We start from the raw sequence: 17,256 nt of genomic DNA, 5'->3' as shown, positions 1-17,256 counted from the left end.
GCCGCTCCGTTTGGTCGCTTCCACAGAGGGAAGGAGCGGCCCGGAGCTACTTAGACCTCCTAGACCGGGGGGGGGGGGGGACGGACGACGACACCAAAGCCCGGGCGAGCGCAGGGCCCAACACAAAGAAAACGCGGCCCTTCCTCTCCTAGGTCAACCCGCGCTGCAACGAGAAGGAGGAACGACGCTCGAGGCCGGAACTCACCGGTCGCCGGCGCCCCTTCCAGGCCGGGAGCCGCTGCCGCTGCCACAGAGTCGTCGCCGCCGCCACCGTTGCGTCTCGTCGCCGACCCGCCCCCCTCCCCCCACCTGACACAGCCGCCCGCAGCTGGCGAAGAGCGACGGTGCTGGCTAGGCCCCGCCCCCTCCGCGACTAGCGCGCACGCGCCCCTTGCATCCGGTGGCTCCGCCCTCCCCTACTCGCAAGAGCCAAGCGGCGAGCGACTCTCCCGACTAAAGAGGCGGGGCTCGCGCCCGGCCGGAAGGCGAGGGTTGGCTTTCGCGGCAGCGGCGCTTTACGGCTTTCTCTTTGTCCGCGTGCGGCGGCCATGAAGCGACCGAGTGAGTGGCGGTGGTTTTCGGGGAGCTTCCCTGCCGTTTCTGTTCTTGTTACTCGGGTGCGGGTAGGGGAGAGGAACGATAAGGCAGAATGTATGAAGGCCTAGGCTCCTTAATGACGACTTACGTTACATTAACGAATTCTATTCCGCCATTACCTGGCGCATTACATTATTACAGAGAAAGGTAGGGGAGGGCCATTGGGGTGGGCAGACTAGATGGGCCGTGGCCCTTATCTGCCGTCTATTTCTATGTTTCGAATATTACATATTCCATAGGTCAATTGGACATAGAGAAGAAGTAGTCTGGAAATGTAATAAGGGACTTCTGTCTATTTGGGCCTACATCTGACTCGCCCTAGATTTTTTTTTTTAACCCTTATTATGACAGGGATAAAAGCCTCGAAACGCACGTTTTCCTTGTTTGAAGGGTGTTAATGCTGAATTAGTCGTGAAGGGGACGTTTCTTCCCTTGTCTTTCATGTTCTTTCTCCCCCGCAGAGCTGCGCAAAGCGAGTAAGCGTGTGAGTTGCAGGAAGCGCTATAAAATCCAGAAAAAGGTAAAGGCCTGAAGGGCGACGGCGGGTTATCGGGGTGGTGGAGGCAGAGACTGGGCCTGGGATGGGCACGTGGGATCTCGGATGGGCCATTTGGCCTTTATCTGCCATCGTGTTTCCAGGTTAAGGATGTATGTATTTTCAAGGGAAAGACAGCAGACGGGAAAAGTCCAGTTGACATTAACCAAGCAAAATCTACATTTTAAAATAAGTAGCAACAGTTTAAAATGTGCTGTTTTTAACTGCCTTGATGTGTAGTATTTTTTTTTCTTTCTGTTTAGAAAAGGCAGTATATCAAATTAAATAAAAAAATAAACCATACTGAAGTTTTAATAGTACTCTCCCCCCAAAAAAAAAACAAAAAACCTTAACAGAATTATGACTGTGTTGATTGAAATGCCTTTTATGGGACAAAATTGACTCCATAAGACCAGATGACACTGTGAAATTCCTTGGAGGCTATACCCCAATCTGATGCCATCAGCTCTATACCCAAGTTCCTTTGTAAAGCTAGTTAAATATTTTATTATCTACACTCTGCTTGCTAAACATTTATTCCTTATGTTTAGAACTCTGGTGAGCAAAGAATTAAGTTGGTGCACCCAACACTCCAGAAAATAGAATAATGTTTAACACCTGTGAAAGGATATTAATGCGTAAAGGTTGACTTAAAGTAGGGATCTCAAAGTCCCTCCTTGAGGGCCGCAATCCAGTCGGGTTTTCAGGATTTCCCCAATGAATATGCATGAGATCTATGTGCATGCACTGCTTTCAATGCATATTCATTGGGGAAATCCTGAAAATCCGACTGGATTGTGGTCCTCAAGGAGGGACTTTGAGATCCCTGACTTAAAGTGATATGACATGTTGATTCCTTGTTCTCAGGTTCGAGAACACAAGCGAAAGCTCAGGAAAGAAGCAAAAAAATCTGGACACAGAAAGCCAAAGAAGGACCTTGGGATTCCCAATGATGCTCCGTTCAAAGAAGAAATTCTTCGGGAAGCAGAGCAGCGGAAGCAAAGGGTAAAATACCAGTTGACTACATATCGGAGTTATGGAGGAACAGTCCTCAAATAATAATAATTTTATTCTTATATACCGCCTGAAAGCCACAACAGTTCGAGGCAGTTACAGCAAAAAAACAATACAGGATAAAAAGTAAAACAGTGAATCCTTAGGTTACAAATCGATCAAACAACTGCGTTTTTACTGATTTTCTAGAACTAAAATAGGATGCAGCGCGCATGATAGTATTATCCAACCAGCTAATGCAAGGGTGTAGTTTATATGTGATTCTAGTTACATAAATGTGAAGTAAACCATACAGTAGCAACATGTAAATTTTATGCATGGTTAAATTGTTCTATTGAACAAATATTTTACACTAAGCACATCTCAGCTCTTTTGCATAGACTAAAACAGATGTATCAGCACACATCGGTGTCTATATATGTGTGCCTTTATCTTGTTTTAGATATGTGCATTGTTGCTTACTGTTTGCATTTAAAACTTACAATTTGCAGTGTGGCGTAGTAGTTAGAGCTACAGTCTCAGCACCCTGAGGTTGTGGGTTCAAACCCCATGCTGCTCCCTATAACCCTGGGCAAGTCACTTAATCCTCCACTGCCCCAGGTACATTAGATGGATTGTGAGCCCACCGGGACAGATAGGGAAAATGTTTGAAGTTACCTGTTTATAAACCACTTTGAGTGTGGTTGTATAACTACAAAAAGGTGGTATACAAGTCCCAATCCATTTCCCCTTTCTGTACCATGCATGTTAACACCTGCATGCAAGCATTTGGTTCTCAATGTGTGTGCACACCCAAAGGGCAGCTAATATATAGGTGCAACTTATGCAGAGCAGAAAATTTGCAGCTTAAACTATGGTGTGGCTTATATGCATATAAATACAGTAAACTACTTTGGGTTTATTTTCTCTATGTAGCTCTGTAGGTGCATAAGAGACTGTCCCAGCTTCAAGGACCCTACAGCCTAACTAAGACACAAAAGAGGAAATGAAGTTTGGGGGGAAGAAAGAAAACATAGAACCATGTGTATCATGTTTATGGGGTGAACTACTGCCACATCCATAGGAATGACTTGGGTATAGTAGCAGCACACACATGGCAAAAAACATTAAACGTGGCCTATAAATTATAAAGTAGAAATTGGATGCTTCCTACTTAGCCATTTTAGGATTGTGTTCTCTTGTAGACAGAGTAGATACCATTATTAGAGTTGCTGCACCATCATTATAGAATAATCTACTATCATTGTAACAGGAATCATCTTTCCAAAAACTTATAAGATCATTTTTTTTCAAAACTATACAATCATAGCATGGGAATGGGCTCATCCTTCTATAGATTTATGTAATTCTTATGCTTTTTCACTACTATAAGTCCAAGTGGCTTATTTCTGGAGCAATCAAATCACCTTCCCAGTGCTACTATTCAAGTTATTTCTTCCTTGTAATTTAATTCAACAGACTTATATTCCACCCTAACCAGTAGTCCTTGTTCTCTTCCAAAAGCTTTTGAAAGATACTTAGAAAAATTAAAAATGGGCCTTAAAAGCAGATAAGGAAACAAATAAACTAGGAAGGATTTTCCTTTTTACCCTCGAGACCCAACGTGGACATCCAGTGAGGTTGCTCTCACATGGCTCTGTCCAGGTGGCACGTGGGAGCGTAGCACCTTTTGGTGTGGTGACGTATAGTCCCGTTCCACAACGTTGGAGAGTATGTTTGTCCCTGGCTCTTGAGCACTTGAGGGCAGCGTCCTGTATATTCCTACAACTTCTCAGAGTCTCTGGACAGTTACTGAGGAGACAAACCATGCAGGACACATGCGTACTGTTTAATTGGAAGTAAATATGTATGTGTAGAGTGGGGATTTTCCCCTCTAATCTTAGTTGTACACATGTGAAGTCGCTGATATTAATCGGACTAAATTTAGAGTTCTATATTGTTAGAAGTTCTACATATTGAAAGATAATCGTCTGTATTTTAAGTTTTATATCAACAGAGGAATAGCCTAATGGTTAGTATAACTGACTTTGATTCTGGCAAACTGGGTTCAATTCCTACTGCAGTTCCTTGTGACCTTGGGGAAGCCACCTGACCTTCCATTGTCCCAAATACAAAATTTTTGTGAGCCCATCTGTATGTAATATGTAAAGTGCTGCGTAAGTCTAATAGCACTATAGAAATGATTAGTAGTAGTACATTTATTTTGCATTGTTGCTATTTTAGCTTTATTTCTTATTCTGTTCTTTTTCTTTTTTTGCTGCTTTTTCTTTCTAAATGTTAGGCACCAAATTGCAAGAGTTTAGTTGACCAGCTGACTTTGGTTTCAGGGATTTTTGCAGGCCTGTGCAAATTGCTGCAAAGTTTATTAAATAATTTCTTCTATACTAGTTTCTCTTTACTCTCATCCATATTTTGACTTGGGTGGTTCCTTCACCTTACCATTCATTCCATATGGATTTTAAGATACCAGGTGATCAATGACAGAGGTAGAGAGGGATAGTGGAATCCTGGTAAACTGAAACCTGGTTCATATCCCGCCATTTAAATAGGTTGTTTTAATATACCAGAAGAAAATAATGCAAGATGCACAAGGTTTATGACACACAAGTGAACACCATGCCAAAACAACATGTGATGTGGAAATATTGTCAAGCAATTTATGAAGTGTTATGTAATGTTTTGTGGGCTTTTTAATGTGGTTTTTTTTTTTTTTTTAAAGCTTGAAGAGCTAAAACAGAAGCAGAAGTTGGCCAGGCAGAAGGAGCATGAGAAGAATAGAAAACTGGATGCAAAGAGAAAAAATCCTCCAAAGAAAAAGGTAAGCATGGTGTTTTTGTCTTCTTTGCTGCTGTCCTGCTTCTCTGAAAGAGGAAAGAACCAGGATTCTAGTGATCATGACTTATTGGTTTTAACTGGATAATTCTTTCCCGTACTATATATTGTCTGTTTATAGGCCTTGAAAAAGACATCAGCCAATGGAAGACCTTTATTGTGCACACATTGTTTTGTGTGTATCTCCTGCAAGTTGTCACAAACTCACTTGGGGGAAGGGGGGCGCAACACAAAATCAGGACCCAGAAGACCCCAAGGTAGAGAGAATGAGAGGGCACTCTCTAAAGTTAAAAGGTGATAGATTCTATAAAAACGTAAGAAGCTCTTTTTCACCCAGAGAGTGGTGCAAAACTGGAATGCTCTTCTGGAGGCTGTCATAGGGGAAAATACGCTCCAGGGATTCAAGACAAAGTTAGACGAGTTCCTGCTGAACTGGAACGTATGCGGGTAGGGCTGGTCTCAGTTAGGGCACTGGTCTTTGACCTAGGGGCCGCTGCGGGAGCGGACTGCTGGGCACGATGGACCACTGGTCTGACTCAGCAGCGGCAATTCTTATGTTATGTTCTTATGTTTTTCTCTTGGCCTAAAATTCAGTACTCTAAAATGCTGCAGGAGACTTGCTTAAGAAGTTGGGTCTCATCTGTGTTTCCTCAGTCCAGGAGATTATAGCTTATGATGGAGTGTCCACACGAGCTGCTACACTGAATTTTGTTCCATGTATAAGGTAGTATTAAACAAGATATTAAACCGTACAATTTTTTAGTAAAACATTTTGATACTTTCCGAGATTTGAATCTTAGATAACATGAGTTTGTGTTTAAAGGTGAATGCAACAGTTAGCGCTTTTAGAAAGGAGGGGTATGCACAACATCAGTGCGATGCCAGAGATGGCATTAGTCTCAATAAAAATGGTGTAGATCTGTGGTTCTTAAACCTGCCTGGGGGTCCCCAGCCAATCGGGTTTTTTAAGATATCCCTATGAATATGCAAAGTAGGTATACAAATTTCTCTCTTGCATATTAAACCTGACTGGCTGGGGTTCCCCAGGACAGGTTTAAGACCCACTGGTGTAGATCACTGAAAGGGTCATTTTCGAAAAAGACATCCACCTAATTTGGGCGTTAATCACAAAACATCCAAAGTCGGAAGCACAAAAATGTCAATTTTTGAAAGCTGAACTGCTGGACATCCAAAAATGATCTATTAGGACATCTAGACTGCTGGGATGCTTAACTTTTATGCTCTATTTTTAACCTAAAAATCATCCAGATGGGTGCCACTTAGATGTGGGAAGGGTCAGCATTGTAATGGACTAAGAACATAAGAATTGCCACTGCTGGGTCAGATCAGTGGTCCATCGTCCCCAGCAGTCCGCTCACGCAGCGGCACTTAGGTCAAAGACCAGTGCCCTAGCTGAGACTAGCCTTAACCTGCGTACATTGGCACCTTACAGGGCACTGCTGGTGAATTTCACAAAACGGGTATCACAAGTACTCATTTATTTTATTTATTTCTACCCCACTTTTCCCAAAGCGGGTCACAAGAAAAGCGTACACAGTCAAAAACACATATACAAAAGTAACAATAATCATAAAAAAAATTCAAATGGTGTCCGGCACTTGTACAAAATGCATATTCAGCTCCTGTTTTTCATCTTACAGAAAAGATGTCTCTTTAACAATTTTTTTTAAAACTGTTAATTTTGTCTGACGTATATCGAGGAAGATTATTCCACTCTTGGGGACCTACACACGAAAACATACTGACTAGACACTTTCAGTCTCGTCTGCTGCATAAATCAGCCTGAATCACTGAACGCAACATGCACTGTGGCACATAAGGCAGAATGCTATCAACGAGGTACTTCGGTGCCTGATGGCGTATACACAGGTACAACCGAGTCCAAAGATAGGTAATTAACATGGAGGAAAAAGGTATCAGTAACCCCACGAACCATCCACAAGGGATAATAATCATTCGCATATGTATGGACAGACTGGATAGGTCCTTTAGTGTTTGTCTTCATTTTTTAATGTTTTTTTTCTAAGTAAAGATCTTTCATTGTAATCTTGCTTGGGCAGGTAGGGATCTACTTTATCTAACTGTGATTCTCCTTAACCTTGTATTTGGAAAAGCAAGTAATCCAGAATCCTAAATATGTGATTTTGTGGCTTGACACAAGTCTCTTGTTTTCTTGATTATGCTGAAAGCCTCATGTGGTCCTGCAGTTCTCTCTTATGTACTTAGTCGAGGTGTCAGAAGGCAACAAGTACATATGAAACATGGAAAATATGGGGATACAATGCCAGCTAACCCATTTTGAAGGTTCATGGGTAGATTGCTTCTTGCAAGTAGATGGGGAATTCTGTATATGACGCCGGTCTCAGCAGCCGCCTAAAAAGCGAAACTGGCATCATGTCTGCCCCAATGGACAGATGCCTAAGCTCTCCGATTCTCTAACCGGCACCTGATCCATTACCATCAGCTACTCGTGGCAAGGAAATCTCACGGCGGGGCCTTCCCCCCCCCCCCCCCCCCCCCTCCCATATGAAGTCGGCTGGCAGGAGGGATGTACTCTCCCTCCAGCTCTCACACACACACACTAACTTTCAAGACGAAAGTCCAGGAGGCTCACTATGCCAAAATGGTGGGCCTTCCCCTTCTCAGTGCATTCTGGGATACACAGGGAGGGGCCTAAAGGGGTCTAGGATGCGTTGCCTGGTGGGAGGGGGTTGGGCAGCTCGGGGGGGGGGGAGGCGGCCGGAGGGGAGTGAGCGGACTTCCTGGGGGGTGTTACCCCTGCTGCAGCCACTCAGTTGATCGCAGCAGGGAGATTTCCTTGCCACGATCAGCTCAGTGGCCACATCTATTTTGTGGCCTACATTTCAGGCATCTGTTGTGGCCCTAGGGAGATGTCTTGGGCAAGCTTAAGTGTCCCCATGTGTTGCCCTGCACCTATGACAGATGCCTACAATATAAGCTAGCTCTGCCTCAGATTTTTTTTTTTTTTTTTAAATGTTTTTTTTAGCATGTCTCCCAATTGGCTGGTTAGACAGTGGTAGGACGCCTACAATTGGGACACTGTTTATAGAATCTGCTCCTATCTGTCAGTAATGGTGCAGGAGTTGAAAATTTTATTGCCAAAGTATTCAGGGATATCTAAAGAAGGCTCTAATCTGTGTGAAGCCCTGTAATTTAGGTCAGGGAAACCCACTGAAGTAAAGGAGGAAAGAGCAGGCTTTTGTACACGAACATTACTTAGCTTTTAAGCTACATTCTTTTTGTTTTGTAGAAATCCTCCAAGAAACTGCAATCTAAACAGTATGACAGAAATTCAAAAAAAGCACTCTGCAAGGAGCTTATCAAGGTAATCTGTTTCTGACTTTAAGTATGACACAATGTCTGAAATGTAAACAGCAAAATCATTTAAAAGACTGGCAATATATCTTGGAGATTTCTGCATGTTGAAATAATGCTGAATTTCAGGTCTTCCTAGACATTTGATTGCAACTCCTGAATAGAGTCACAATATCCACATTTAGGGTCATAAAACAGTTTCTTCCCGTTTTGGCCATTTCCCCACATGGAAATGATATACTGTATTTTTTTTTGCACTATAAGACACACCCTAGATTTAGAGGAGGAAAACGAGAAAAAAAAACATTCTGAACCAAATTGTATAATATATACCTGGCACCTTTAAATTTCATCCTATTGATCACTTTCTCCTCAACAATGGATTTCCTGTCCTATTAATTTTCTTCCTTCCACCCCTCTTAAAGTCAAATCAATTTGTACCTTTGCTTAATCTTTTGTAAACCGCATAGAGCTTCACGGTACTGCGGTATATAAACTGTTATTATTATTATCCATGGAGGGATTTCCCCAACCACCAATGCTAAGGTATTTCCTTACCGCTGAAGCTGTTGGAGATGCCCTTACCGCTTCCAGCTTGCCTGCTTTAGCAACTGGGGAAATTCAGGCCTCACAGACGCTGCAGTCCTCCGGAGCTCCGGTTTTGGCAGGAAGCATCTCCATTTTTGCGCTAGCCTCAGTCTCAGGAGACCTTCCCGCTGTATTGGAGAGAAAGGGGCAGGTTTCAGCTGGGTCCCCTGAGCCTTTGGATGCCTGCTCATTTAAGGACCTTACTCTTAAGATATTTTTGGTGACTGTTACTTCTGCTAAGTGTGTTTCTGAGCTGCAAGCTTTCTCTTGTAGGTCTCCCTTATTGGAATTCTCTAGGGAGCGGGTTGTGTTGTGGCCTATCCCTTCCTTTCTGCCGAAGTGTTTTTACCTTTTCATGTCAATCAGACCGTAGTCCTTCCAGTGTTGGGAAGTCGGGAGGGCTCTTCAGAGCAGAAACAGTTGCACAAATTGGATTTCTGCCAGGTCCTTCGCTCTTATGTTCAGCGGACCTTGGAGTTCAGGAAATTGGATCATCTCTTTGTGTCTTAGTAGGTCCTTGTGGGACCCCTCACGGTCAGAGCGTCTGCCCCATAATCCACAGGGCTCCAAGGCTGGAGCCGATTCAAACCCCGGCTCCTCCTCTGCAATGCAATGGTGCTTCCAAGGCTACCATTGCGTGATGGATTAAGGAAGACTATTGCTTCTACATATCTTCAGAAAAAGCATCTTCTAGAATTTCTCAAGGCTCATTCCACTCGGGGTCAGGCAGCTTCTTGGGCTGAGTCTTCTCTTTTACTTCCATTGGATATTTGTAAGGCTGCAGTTTGGTCTAGAGAGCTGCACAGGAACAGGGACGACAGGAATCCCGCGGGACCCGCGGGTTCCCCTTAGGGTCGCGGGAATCCCATGGGGACGCCTCCTGGGGTCACGGGGATCCTGCAGGGTTCCGATGCACTCAAGCCGCGAGGCTTGTCTTGTTTTCCCTACCTTTCCTGCCGCAGCACACAGCCGACCGGAAGTCTTCCACGATGTCAGCGCTGACGTTGGAGGGAGGGCTTAAGCAAAGCCCTCCCTCCCTCCGACGTCAGCACTGACATCGGGAAGACTTCCGGTCGGCTGTGTGCTGCGGCAGGGCAGATAGGGAAAAGAAGGCAAGCCTCGTGGCTCGAGTGCATCGGAACTGAAAACTTTTTTTTCTTTTTCTATTTCAGTGAACTTGCTGTTTAAAGATTAATTAATAATAGGGTTAACAAACACCATTCTTCTTTTAGGAATTAAAGATCACCTGAATTACAGAGTCAATCAGCTTAACTCAATAGAACTCATTAGATAAGTGATAAATAGGAATAGTATATATGCAAATGTAATATTTTCTTGCAACAAACTTCTACTTTGTGCTTGTCTCTTACAAAGGGAATCTGCATTATGGTTCTTGAAAGAATTATCCTTACATTATATTTCCCAGAAATCTACAAATGCAATTTCTGGTGGAGTTCCTTTGTTGTCCAGTTTCTATCTTGGACTGTTTTATATCGTCTTGTCTTTTATTTTTATGTGCACACAAAAGTATGTGGTTCAAAGATTCAGTCACTTATTTAAGTTGTTGCTTTACAGAAAAATGCTTTGGTGCAGAGGCCAGCAGATGCAGGAGATGAAATCCATCTTAGAAGCAGTCTCGACTCTTCAGGGCTTCTGTCTTCTCTTTCTCTCTTGGAACATACTATACCACAACTCAAATATACAACCCTATGCACGTTTTCCTTTGTGGGACACACACACACACGAAAAAGAATAGATAATTTGGTTTCCACTCTAGAATCCCTCCTAGGAATTTATCATGACAAACATCACGTTCATTATCCCAGGACAAGGAGGCAGCATATTCTTGACTGATGGGTGACGGCACCGACGGAGCCCCGGTACGGACAATTTTAGAGTGATTGCACTCTAAGAACTTAGAAAGTTCTGGTAGGCCGCACCGCGCACGCGCGAGTGCCTTCCCGCCCGACAGAGGCGCGCGGTCCCCAGTTTCTTAGTTTCCGCGGAGCTAAGAAGACGCGTCTCTCTCAACGGCCGTTGTGAGAGAATTTTTTTGTAAACTTCCCGCTCGCGAAAACTTTTTGAGGAAATATTATTTCCTTCCCTTATTTCTTTATTTTCTTTCTTTAAAAAAAAAAAAACAAAAACATTTTGTTTTTTCCTTCTTTTCGGTTTTGCCCCGGCGGGGCCTTTAGCCACCATCGAGGCCTCGGCCTTCGATTTGGCTGAAGCCGTTTTCACATTCATGCCCCCCCAATCCGGCTTCAAAAAGTGCCAGCGGTGTGCACGACCAATTTCACTGACTGATCCTCATAATTGGTGTCTCCAGTGTCTTGGTCCCGACCATCGAGCGTCAACCTGCACCCGCTGTGCAACTTTGAAAAAGAGAACTCTTAAAAATCGAGAGATTCAACAGAAATTATTGTTTGGTGCCGAAATGTCTGATTCTACATCGGCACCAGCGCAGTCGGCACCCACATCATCGACACCACGCGATACCGCGGCGGTGTCGACTCCAGGTAAGCCGGCTAAGAAGCCTTCCCCGTTGGAGCGTCCTCCGGTCTCGATGGCAGCGAGCCCAATCCTGCCGACCTCGAGGCGCCCACGGAAGCGCTCCGCTCCAATAGAGGTGAGCCCCTCTACATCGGGATCCTCATCCTCGGAGCGTAGAGCGGCACCGCAGGTACCATTAAAGAAAAAGACGGTACCGGTGCCTTCCCTTGAGGAGCGTATAGCTGCTGTTCTGAAGGCGCAACTCAAAGAACAGTTACAGCACCTCCTGCCTTCAGTCCTGGCATCGACTTTACCGGTACCAGTCCGGTCTGAGCCACCGGTACCGATGGTGGACCGTCCTATTTTATCGACGTCCACTTTATCGGTACTGGTACAGTCGGTTTCCTCGGTCTCCATGCCTATTCTGGCACCGAAGCCGAGAGCTCACCATCAAGCTGTACAGACTTCGGCTCCGGTGCGTACAATGACATCTCCCGGTACCGAATCAGGCAGGTCAGGGAAGTCTCTTCGCAAGTCCCGGCATTTAGAGCCTTCCACTCCAGAGTCTCGAGACCGGAGTTTTCAGGTTCGAGACCCTGACTTATGGGGCGACTCGGAGGATCCTATTCTTTCGGAGGGAGAATGCTCTTCTGGTGATGGGGACCCGTCTGCTTTAGGAGCCTCCTCTAGACCAGAAGTGTCTTCCTTTTCTTCATTTTTGAAGGAAATGTGTGACTCTCTCTCCATTCCTTTGGAGGCTGAGTCAAAGAAATCCAAGGCTTTCCTAGACGCCTTGGACTTTGACCAGCCTCCAAAGGAATACCTTAAGTTACCTCTCCATGATATTTTGAGAGAGACGTTTTATAAGAATCTGGAATCTCCTTTAACTATACCTGGAGCTCCTAGAAAATTGGATTCCTTGTATAAGGTCATTCCTATCCCTGGGTTTGACAAGCCCCAACTACCTCATGAGTCCCTTTTGGTTGAGTCCACTTTAAAAAAGTCCAAAGGGGCTAGTGTATATGCCTCGGTCCCTCCTGGCAGAGAGGGCAAATCTATGGACAAGTTTGGTAAAAGACTATACCAAAATGCTATGTTAGCAAATCGATCAGGAAATTATGCATTCCATTTCTCTTTCTATCTTAAGCAGCTGATACAAAATCTCACTGCTTTTGAGAAATATCTTCCTGATCGGAAAAAGTCTGCTTTTCACCACACTTGTTCATCTCTTTTACAGCTCCGAAAATTCATGGTAAGATCCATTTATGATACTTTCGAGCTGACCTCCAGAGCCACAGCCATGTCAGTGGCCATGCGAAGGCTAGCCTGGCTTCGTGTTTCAGAACTGGACGTTAATCACCAGGATAGGCTAGCCAATGCACCTTGCTTAGGGGATGAGCTGTTTGGAGATTCCATGGACTCCACTACTCAGAAACTATCGGCGCATGAGACCAGATGGGACACACTTCTTAAAACTAAGAAGCCTCCACCTACCAGGCCCTTTCGTCCACAATCAACCTACCAACGTAGATTTGTGGCTCGTCCTCTGCCTCAAACTGCACAACAGCCTAGACGTCAGAGGCAACAGCGACCAGCTGCTAGACAACCTCAGCAACAACAGCAGGTAAAACCTACACCTGCACAAAAGTCTACCCAACCCTTTTGACTTGGTTCTCCAGAACATAGCCAGTCTTCTTCCTTCTACCCAACTTCCACAGCCTATAGGAGGACGCCTTTCTTATTTCATAAGCCGTTGGGAACTTATCACGTCAGATCAGTGGGTCCTGAACATCATCCACCACAGCTACTCTCTCAACTTTCAGACTCTACCTCCTCCAAGTCAACCAAAAGAGTCTGCTTCGCACACTCAGTCTTTCCTTCTTCTCCAGGAGGTTCAATCCCTTCTCCTTTTGAACGCCATAGAGGAGGTTCCTCTAGATCAAAAGGGACAGGGATTCTACTCCCGTTACTTTTTAGTCCCCAAAAAGACAGGAGATCTCAGACCCATTCTAGATCTCCGCGATCTCAACAAATGTTTGGTCAAAGAAAAGTTCAAAATGCTTTCTCTAGCCACTCTTTATCCTCTTCTAAATCAAGGCGACTGGCTATGTTCCCTCGATCTCAAAGAAGCATACACTCATATACCGGTCAATCTGGCCTCCAGACAATACCTACGCTTCATGATCAATCGTTGTCATTACCAATACAAGGTGCTACCCTTCGGTCTTGCCTCCTCTCCGAGAGTATTCACCAAATGTCTGATTGTGGTGGCTGCCTTTCTACGATCTCACCACCTTCAAGCCTTTCCTTACCTGGACGACTGGTTAATCAGACTGTTCTCCTGGCCACCAACCAAACCATCAGGTTTCTTCAACTTCTGGGGTTCGAGATCAATCTACCAAAATCTCATCTCATCCCCACTCAGAGGCTTCAATTCATAGGAGCTGTCTTGGACACAGTCCTCATGAGAGCGTTCCTGCCGTCCAACCGTCTTCAAACGCTTCAATCTCTATGTCAGCAGGTGCTTCCACAGCGTTCCATCTCAGCAAAGCAAATGATGATTCTCTTGGGTCACATGGCCTCCACAGTTCATGTCACACCCCTCGCACGTCTTCACCTGCGCACTCCTCAATGGACCCTAGCTACCCAGTGGTCCCAAGCGACAGATCCTTGCTCACGTCACATATCTGTGACGTCATCTCTTCGTCAGTCTCTACAATGGTGGTTGGTATCCTCAAATCTATCCAGAGGTCTTCTGTTCCATCTACCTCCTCATCAACTAGTCATCACCACCGATGCCTCCCCTTATGCATGGGGGGCTCATTTGAACGAGTTCCAAACTCAAGGCCTTTGGACAGCCCAGGAAAAGAAGCGTCACATCAATTTCCTGGAACTCAGAGCGATGTTTTATGCCCTCAAGGCCTTCCAGCATCTTCTCTTTCCTCAAGTTGTTCTGTTGTGCACAGACAATCAAGTTGCGATGTACTACATCAACAAACAGGGTGGGACGGGCTCCCGCCTCTTATGCCAGGAAGCCCAGAAAATCTGGACTTAGGCCATAAATCACCACCTATTCCTGAAAGCTATTTACATTCAGGGAGAGGAGAATTCCTTAGCGGACAAGCTCAGCAGAATTCTCCAGCCTCACGAATGGACACTCGATCCTGTAACTCTACAATCCATCTTCGCTCAATGGGGCACTCCTCAGATAGACCTATTTGCAGCTCCTCACAATCATCAGCTGCCCCTATTCTGCTCCAGACTCTACTCTCCTCACCGTCTGGCAGCGGATGCCTTTCTCCTCGATTGGTCCAATCTGTTCCTGTACGCTTTCCCTCCTCTGCCTCTCATGTTGAGAACCTTGTTCAAGCTCAAGAGGGATCAAGCAACCATGATTCTGATTGCTCCGAGGTGGCCCAGCTAACATTGGTTCTCCCTTCTACTTCAACTCAGTTCCAGGGAACCTTTTCTTCTGCCTCTGTATCCTTCTCTGCTTACTCAACATCAGGAAACCCTTCTACATCCCAACCTACAGTCTCTGCACCTGACAGCTTGGTATCTCTCGGGCTGACTTCTCATGATACACTCTTGTCTCAGCCTGTTCGTTCAATTCTGGATGCCTCCAGGAAACCGGCCACTCTTCAATGTTACCATCAGAAGTGGACAAGATTTTCTTCATGGTGTCTTCTTCATCATTATGATCCCACTTCCCTGGCAGTGGAGACCTTGTTGGATTATCTCCTTTCTTTGTCAGACTCTGGCCTCAAGTCCACTTCAATCAGAGTCCATCTTAGTGCTATAGCGGCTTTTCATGAGCCAGTTCATGGAAAACTCCTCTCAGCTCATCCCTTGGTATCCAGGTTCATGCGGGGTCTTTTTAATCTGAAACCACCTCTTAAAGCCCCTCCTGTTATCTGGGATCTCAATGTAGTTCTTTCCGCTTTAATGAAGCCTCCATTTGAACCCTTGGCTACAGCTTCTTTCAAGTTCCTCACTTGGAAGGTACTTTTCCTTATTGCTCTTACCTCTGCCAGGAGGGTCAGTGAGCTACATGCACTAGTTGCGGATCCACCTTATACGGTCTTTCATCATGACAAGGTGGTTCTGCGTACACATCCAAAGTTTCTCCCGAAGGTTGTCTCTGAATTCCATCTCAACCAATCCATTGTTCTGCCTGTCTTCTTTCTGAGACCTCACTCTCATTCTGGAGAACAGGCTCTACATACTTTGGACTGTAAGAGGGCTCTGGCTTACTATTTAGACCGTACTAAGCCCCACAGATCATCTCCCCAACTCTTTCTGTCTTTTGATCCGAATAAATTGGGTCATCCTGTCTCTAAACGTACGTTGTCTAATTGGCTGGCAGCGTGCATTTCATTCTGTTATGCTCAGACCGGACTGACACTGGATGGTTCTGTCACGCCCATAGAGTCTGAGCCATGGCAGCATCTGTAGCTTTCCTCCGTTCCACTCCTATTGAGGAAATCTGCAAGGCTGCTACTTGGTCCTCAGTTCATACTTTTACATCTCATTATTGTCTGGACACTTCGGCCAATCTGTTTTGCAAAATTTGTTTTCCTAATGGCCAACCTTCCCACCATCCCTCTTTTTGTTAGCTTGGAGGTCACCCATCAGTCAAGAATATGCTGCCTGCTTGTCCTGGGATAAAGCACAGTTACTTACCGTAACAGGTGTTATCCAGGGACAGCAGGCAGATATTCTTGCGTCCCTCCCTCCTCCCCGGGTTGGCTTCTTAGCTGGCTTATCATAACTGGGGACCGCGCGCCAGAACTTTCTAAGTTCTTAGAGTGCAATCACTCTAAAATTGTCCGTACTGGGGCTCCGTCGGTGCCGTCACCCATCAGTCAAGAATATCTGCCTGCTGTCCCTGGATAACACCTGTTACGGTAAGTAACTGTGCTTTACAATTCCTTTCCACACCTTCTCCTTCCTCACTACTTTTTAGCAGTTGATTTCCAGGAAACCAATTCAGCTTATCCAGACCAGCCTGGGAGCAGAGGTTGAGACTTTTTTAAGTTTCAGATTTTAAGCATAAAGCTTTTTAACAAGCAATGAATGACAGTTTCATCGTAAGGCACTGTCAACACTCAAATGTACTTTGCTGCTAGTCTCACTGCAATTTGAGACTCAAAATGGATAATGTGAGTTCTCATAGTGGTTGCTATGTTTATTTACTACCTTTTCATGAAGAGATTCACCTAAAGTGGTTACAATACACTGAATCATACTCTTCCCTATTTGTCCTGACAGGCTTACAATCGAACTGTGGTACCAGAGTCACAAGGAGCAGCCTGGGATTGAACTCATAACCTCATAATAGGGACGGGTGGGATTTCTGTCCCCGCTCAACTCTCTAGTTTGGTCTTCTCTTCATTCCTTTGTCAGACACTAGCGTGTGGATGTTCAGGCGCAGTGTTCAGTGAGAGTTTTATCCCAGGACAAGCAGGCAGCATATTCTTTACGCATGGGTGACTTCACCGACGGAGCCCCGGTACGGACCTTTTTAACTAGAAAGTTCTAGTTGGCCGCACTGCACATGCGCGAGTGCCTTCCCGCCCGACGGAGGAGTGCGTGGTCCCCAGTTTCTTCGTTTCCGCGGAGCGAAGAAGACGCGTGTATTCTCAACAACCGTTGAATCCACCTTTTTGCCTTCCCGCTCGCGTTTTTTCTCTCTATTTTTCTCCCTTGCCCTTCGGGTTTTTCTCTTATTTTATTTCTCAAAAAAAAAAAAAAAAATTGATTTTTTTACTTTGTTTTCGTTTCAGCCCCGGCGGGGCCTGTTGTCACCATACAGGCCTCCGGGTTTGATTTCATGCCCC

General features: G+C 45.2%; 2 protein-coding genes and 1 non-coding gene across 10 annotated transcripts in view; 2 read left to right on the top strand and 1 right to left on the bottom strand.

The window, feature by feature from the left end:
- The window catches only part of PBRM1 (polybromo 1), a 171,101-nt gene extending 170,740 nt beyond the window's left edge, over nucleotides 1–361 (bottom strand). For all 7 annotated transcript variants that reach the window (XM_033926217.1, XM_033926219.1, XM_033926220.1 and 4 more), the window contains exon 1: nucleotides 206–361. The gene's annotated coding sequence lies outside the window, so the exon portion shown is untranslated. The remainder of the gene's footprint in view (nucleotides 1–205) is intronic.
- Nucleotides 362–459: 98 nt separating this feature from the next.
- Nucleotides 460–17,256, top strand: part of GNL3 (G protein nucleolar 3) — an 84,087-nt gene continuing 67,290 nt past the window's right edge. For both annotated transcript variants that reach the window (XM_033926227.1, XM_033926226.1), the window contains exons 1-5: nucleotides 460–561; nucleotides 1,059–1,117; nucleotides 2,000–2,137; nucleotides 4,866–4,964; nucleotides 8,271–8,345. In XM_033926227.1, coding sequence (XP_033782118.1) covers nucleotides 549–561; nucleotides 1,059–1,117; nucleotides 2,000–2,137; nucleotides 4,866–4,964; nucleotides 8,271–8,345 — 384 coding nt within the window. In that variant the 5' untranslated portion in view covers nucleotides 460–548. The remainder of the gene's footprint in view (nucleotides 562–1,058; nucleotides 1,118–1,999; nucleotides 2,138–4,865; nucleotides 4,965–8,270; nucleotides 8,346–17,256) is intronic.
- Nucleotides 3,745–3,967, top strand: LOC117351481. The gene has a single exon (XR_004537432.1). It is a non-coding gene; the product is annotated as a small nucleolar RNA SNORA73 family (small nucleolar RNA).

Source organism: Geotrypetes seraphini, chromosome 17 (genome assembly GCF_902459505.1).
Source record: "Geotrypetes seraphini chromosome 17, aGeoSer1.1, whole genome shotgun sequence".
Taxonomy (NCBI): domain Eukaryota; kingdom Metazoa; phylum Chordata; class Amphibia; order Gymnophiona; family Dermophiidae; genus Geotrypetes; species Geotrypetes seraphini.
Note: the sequence above shows the minus strand (reverse complement) of the source record. Positions and strands in the feature narration are given on the sequence as shown.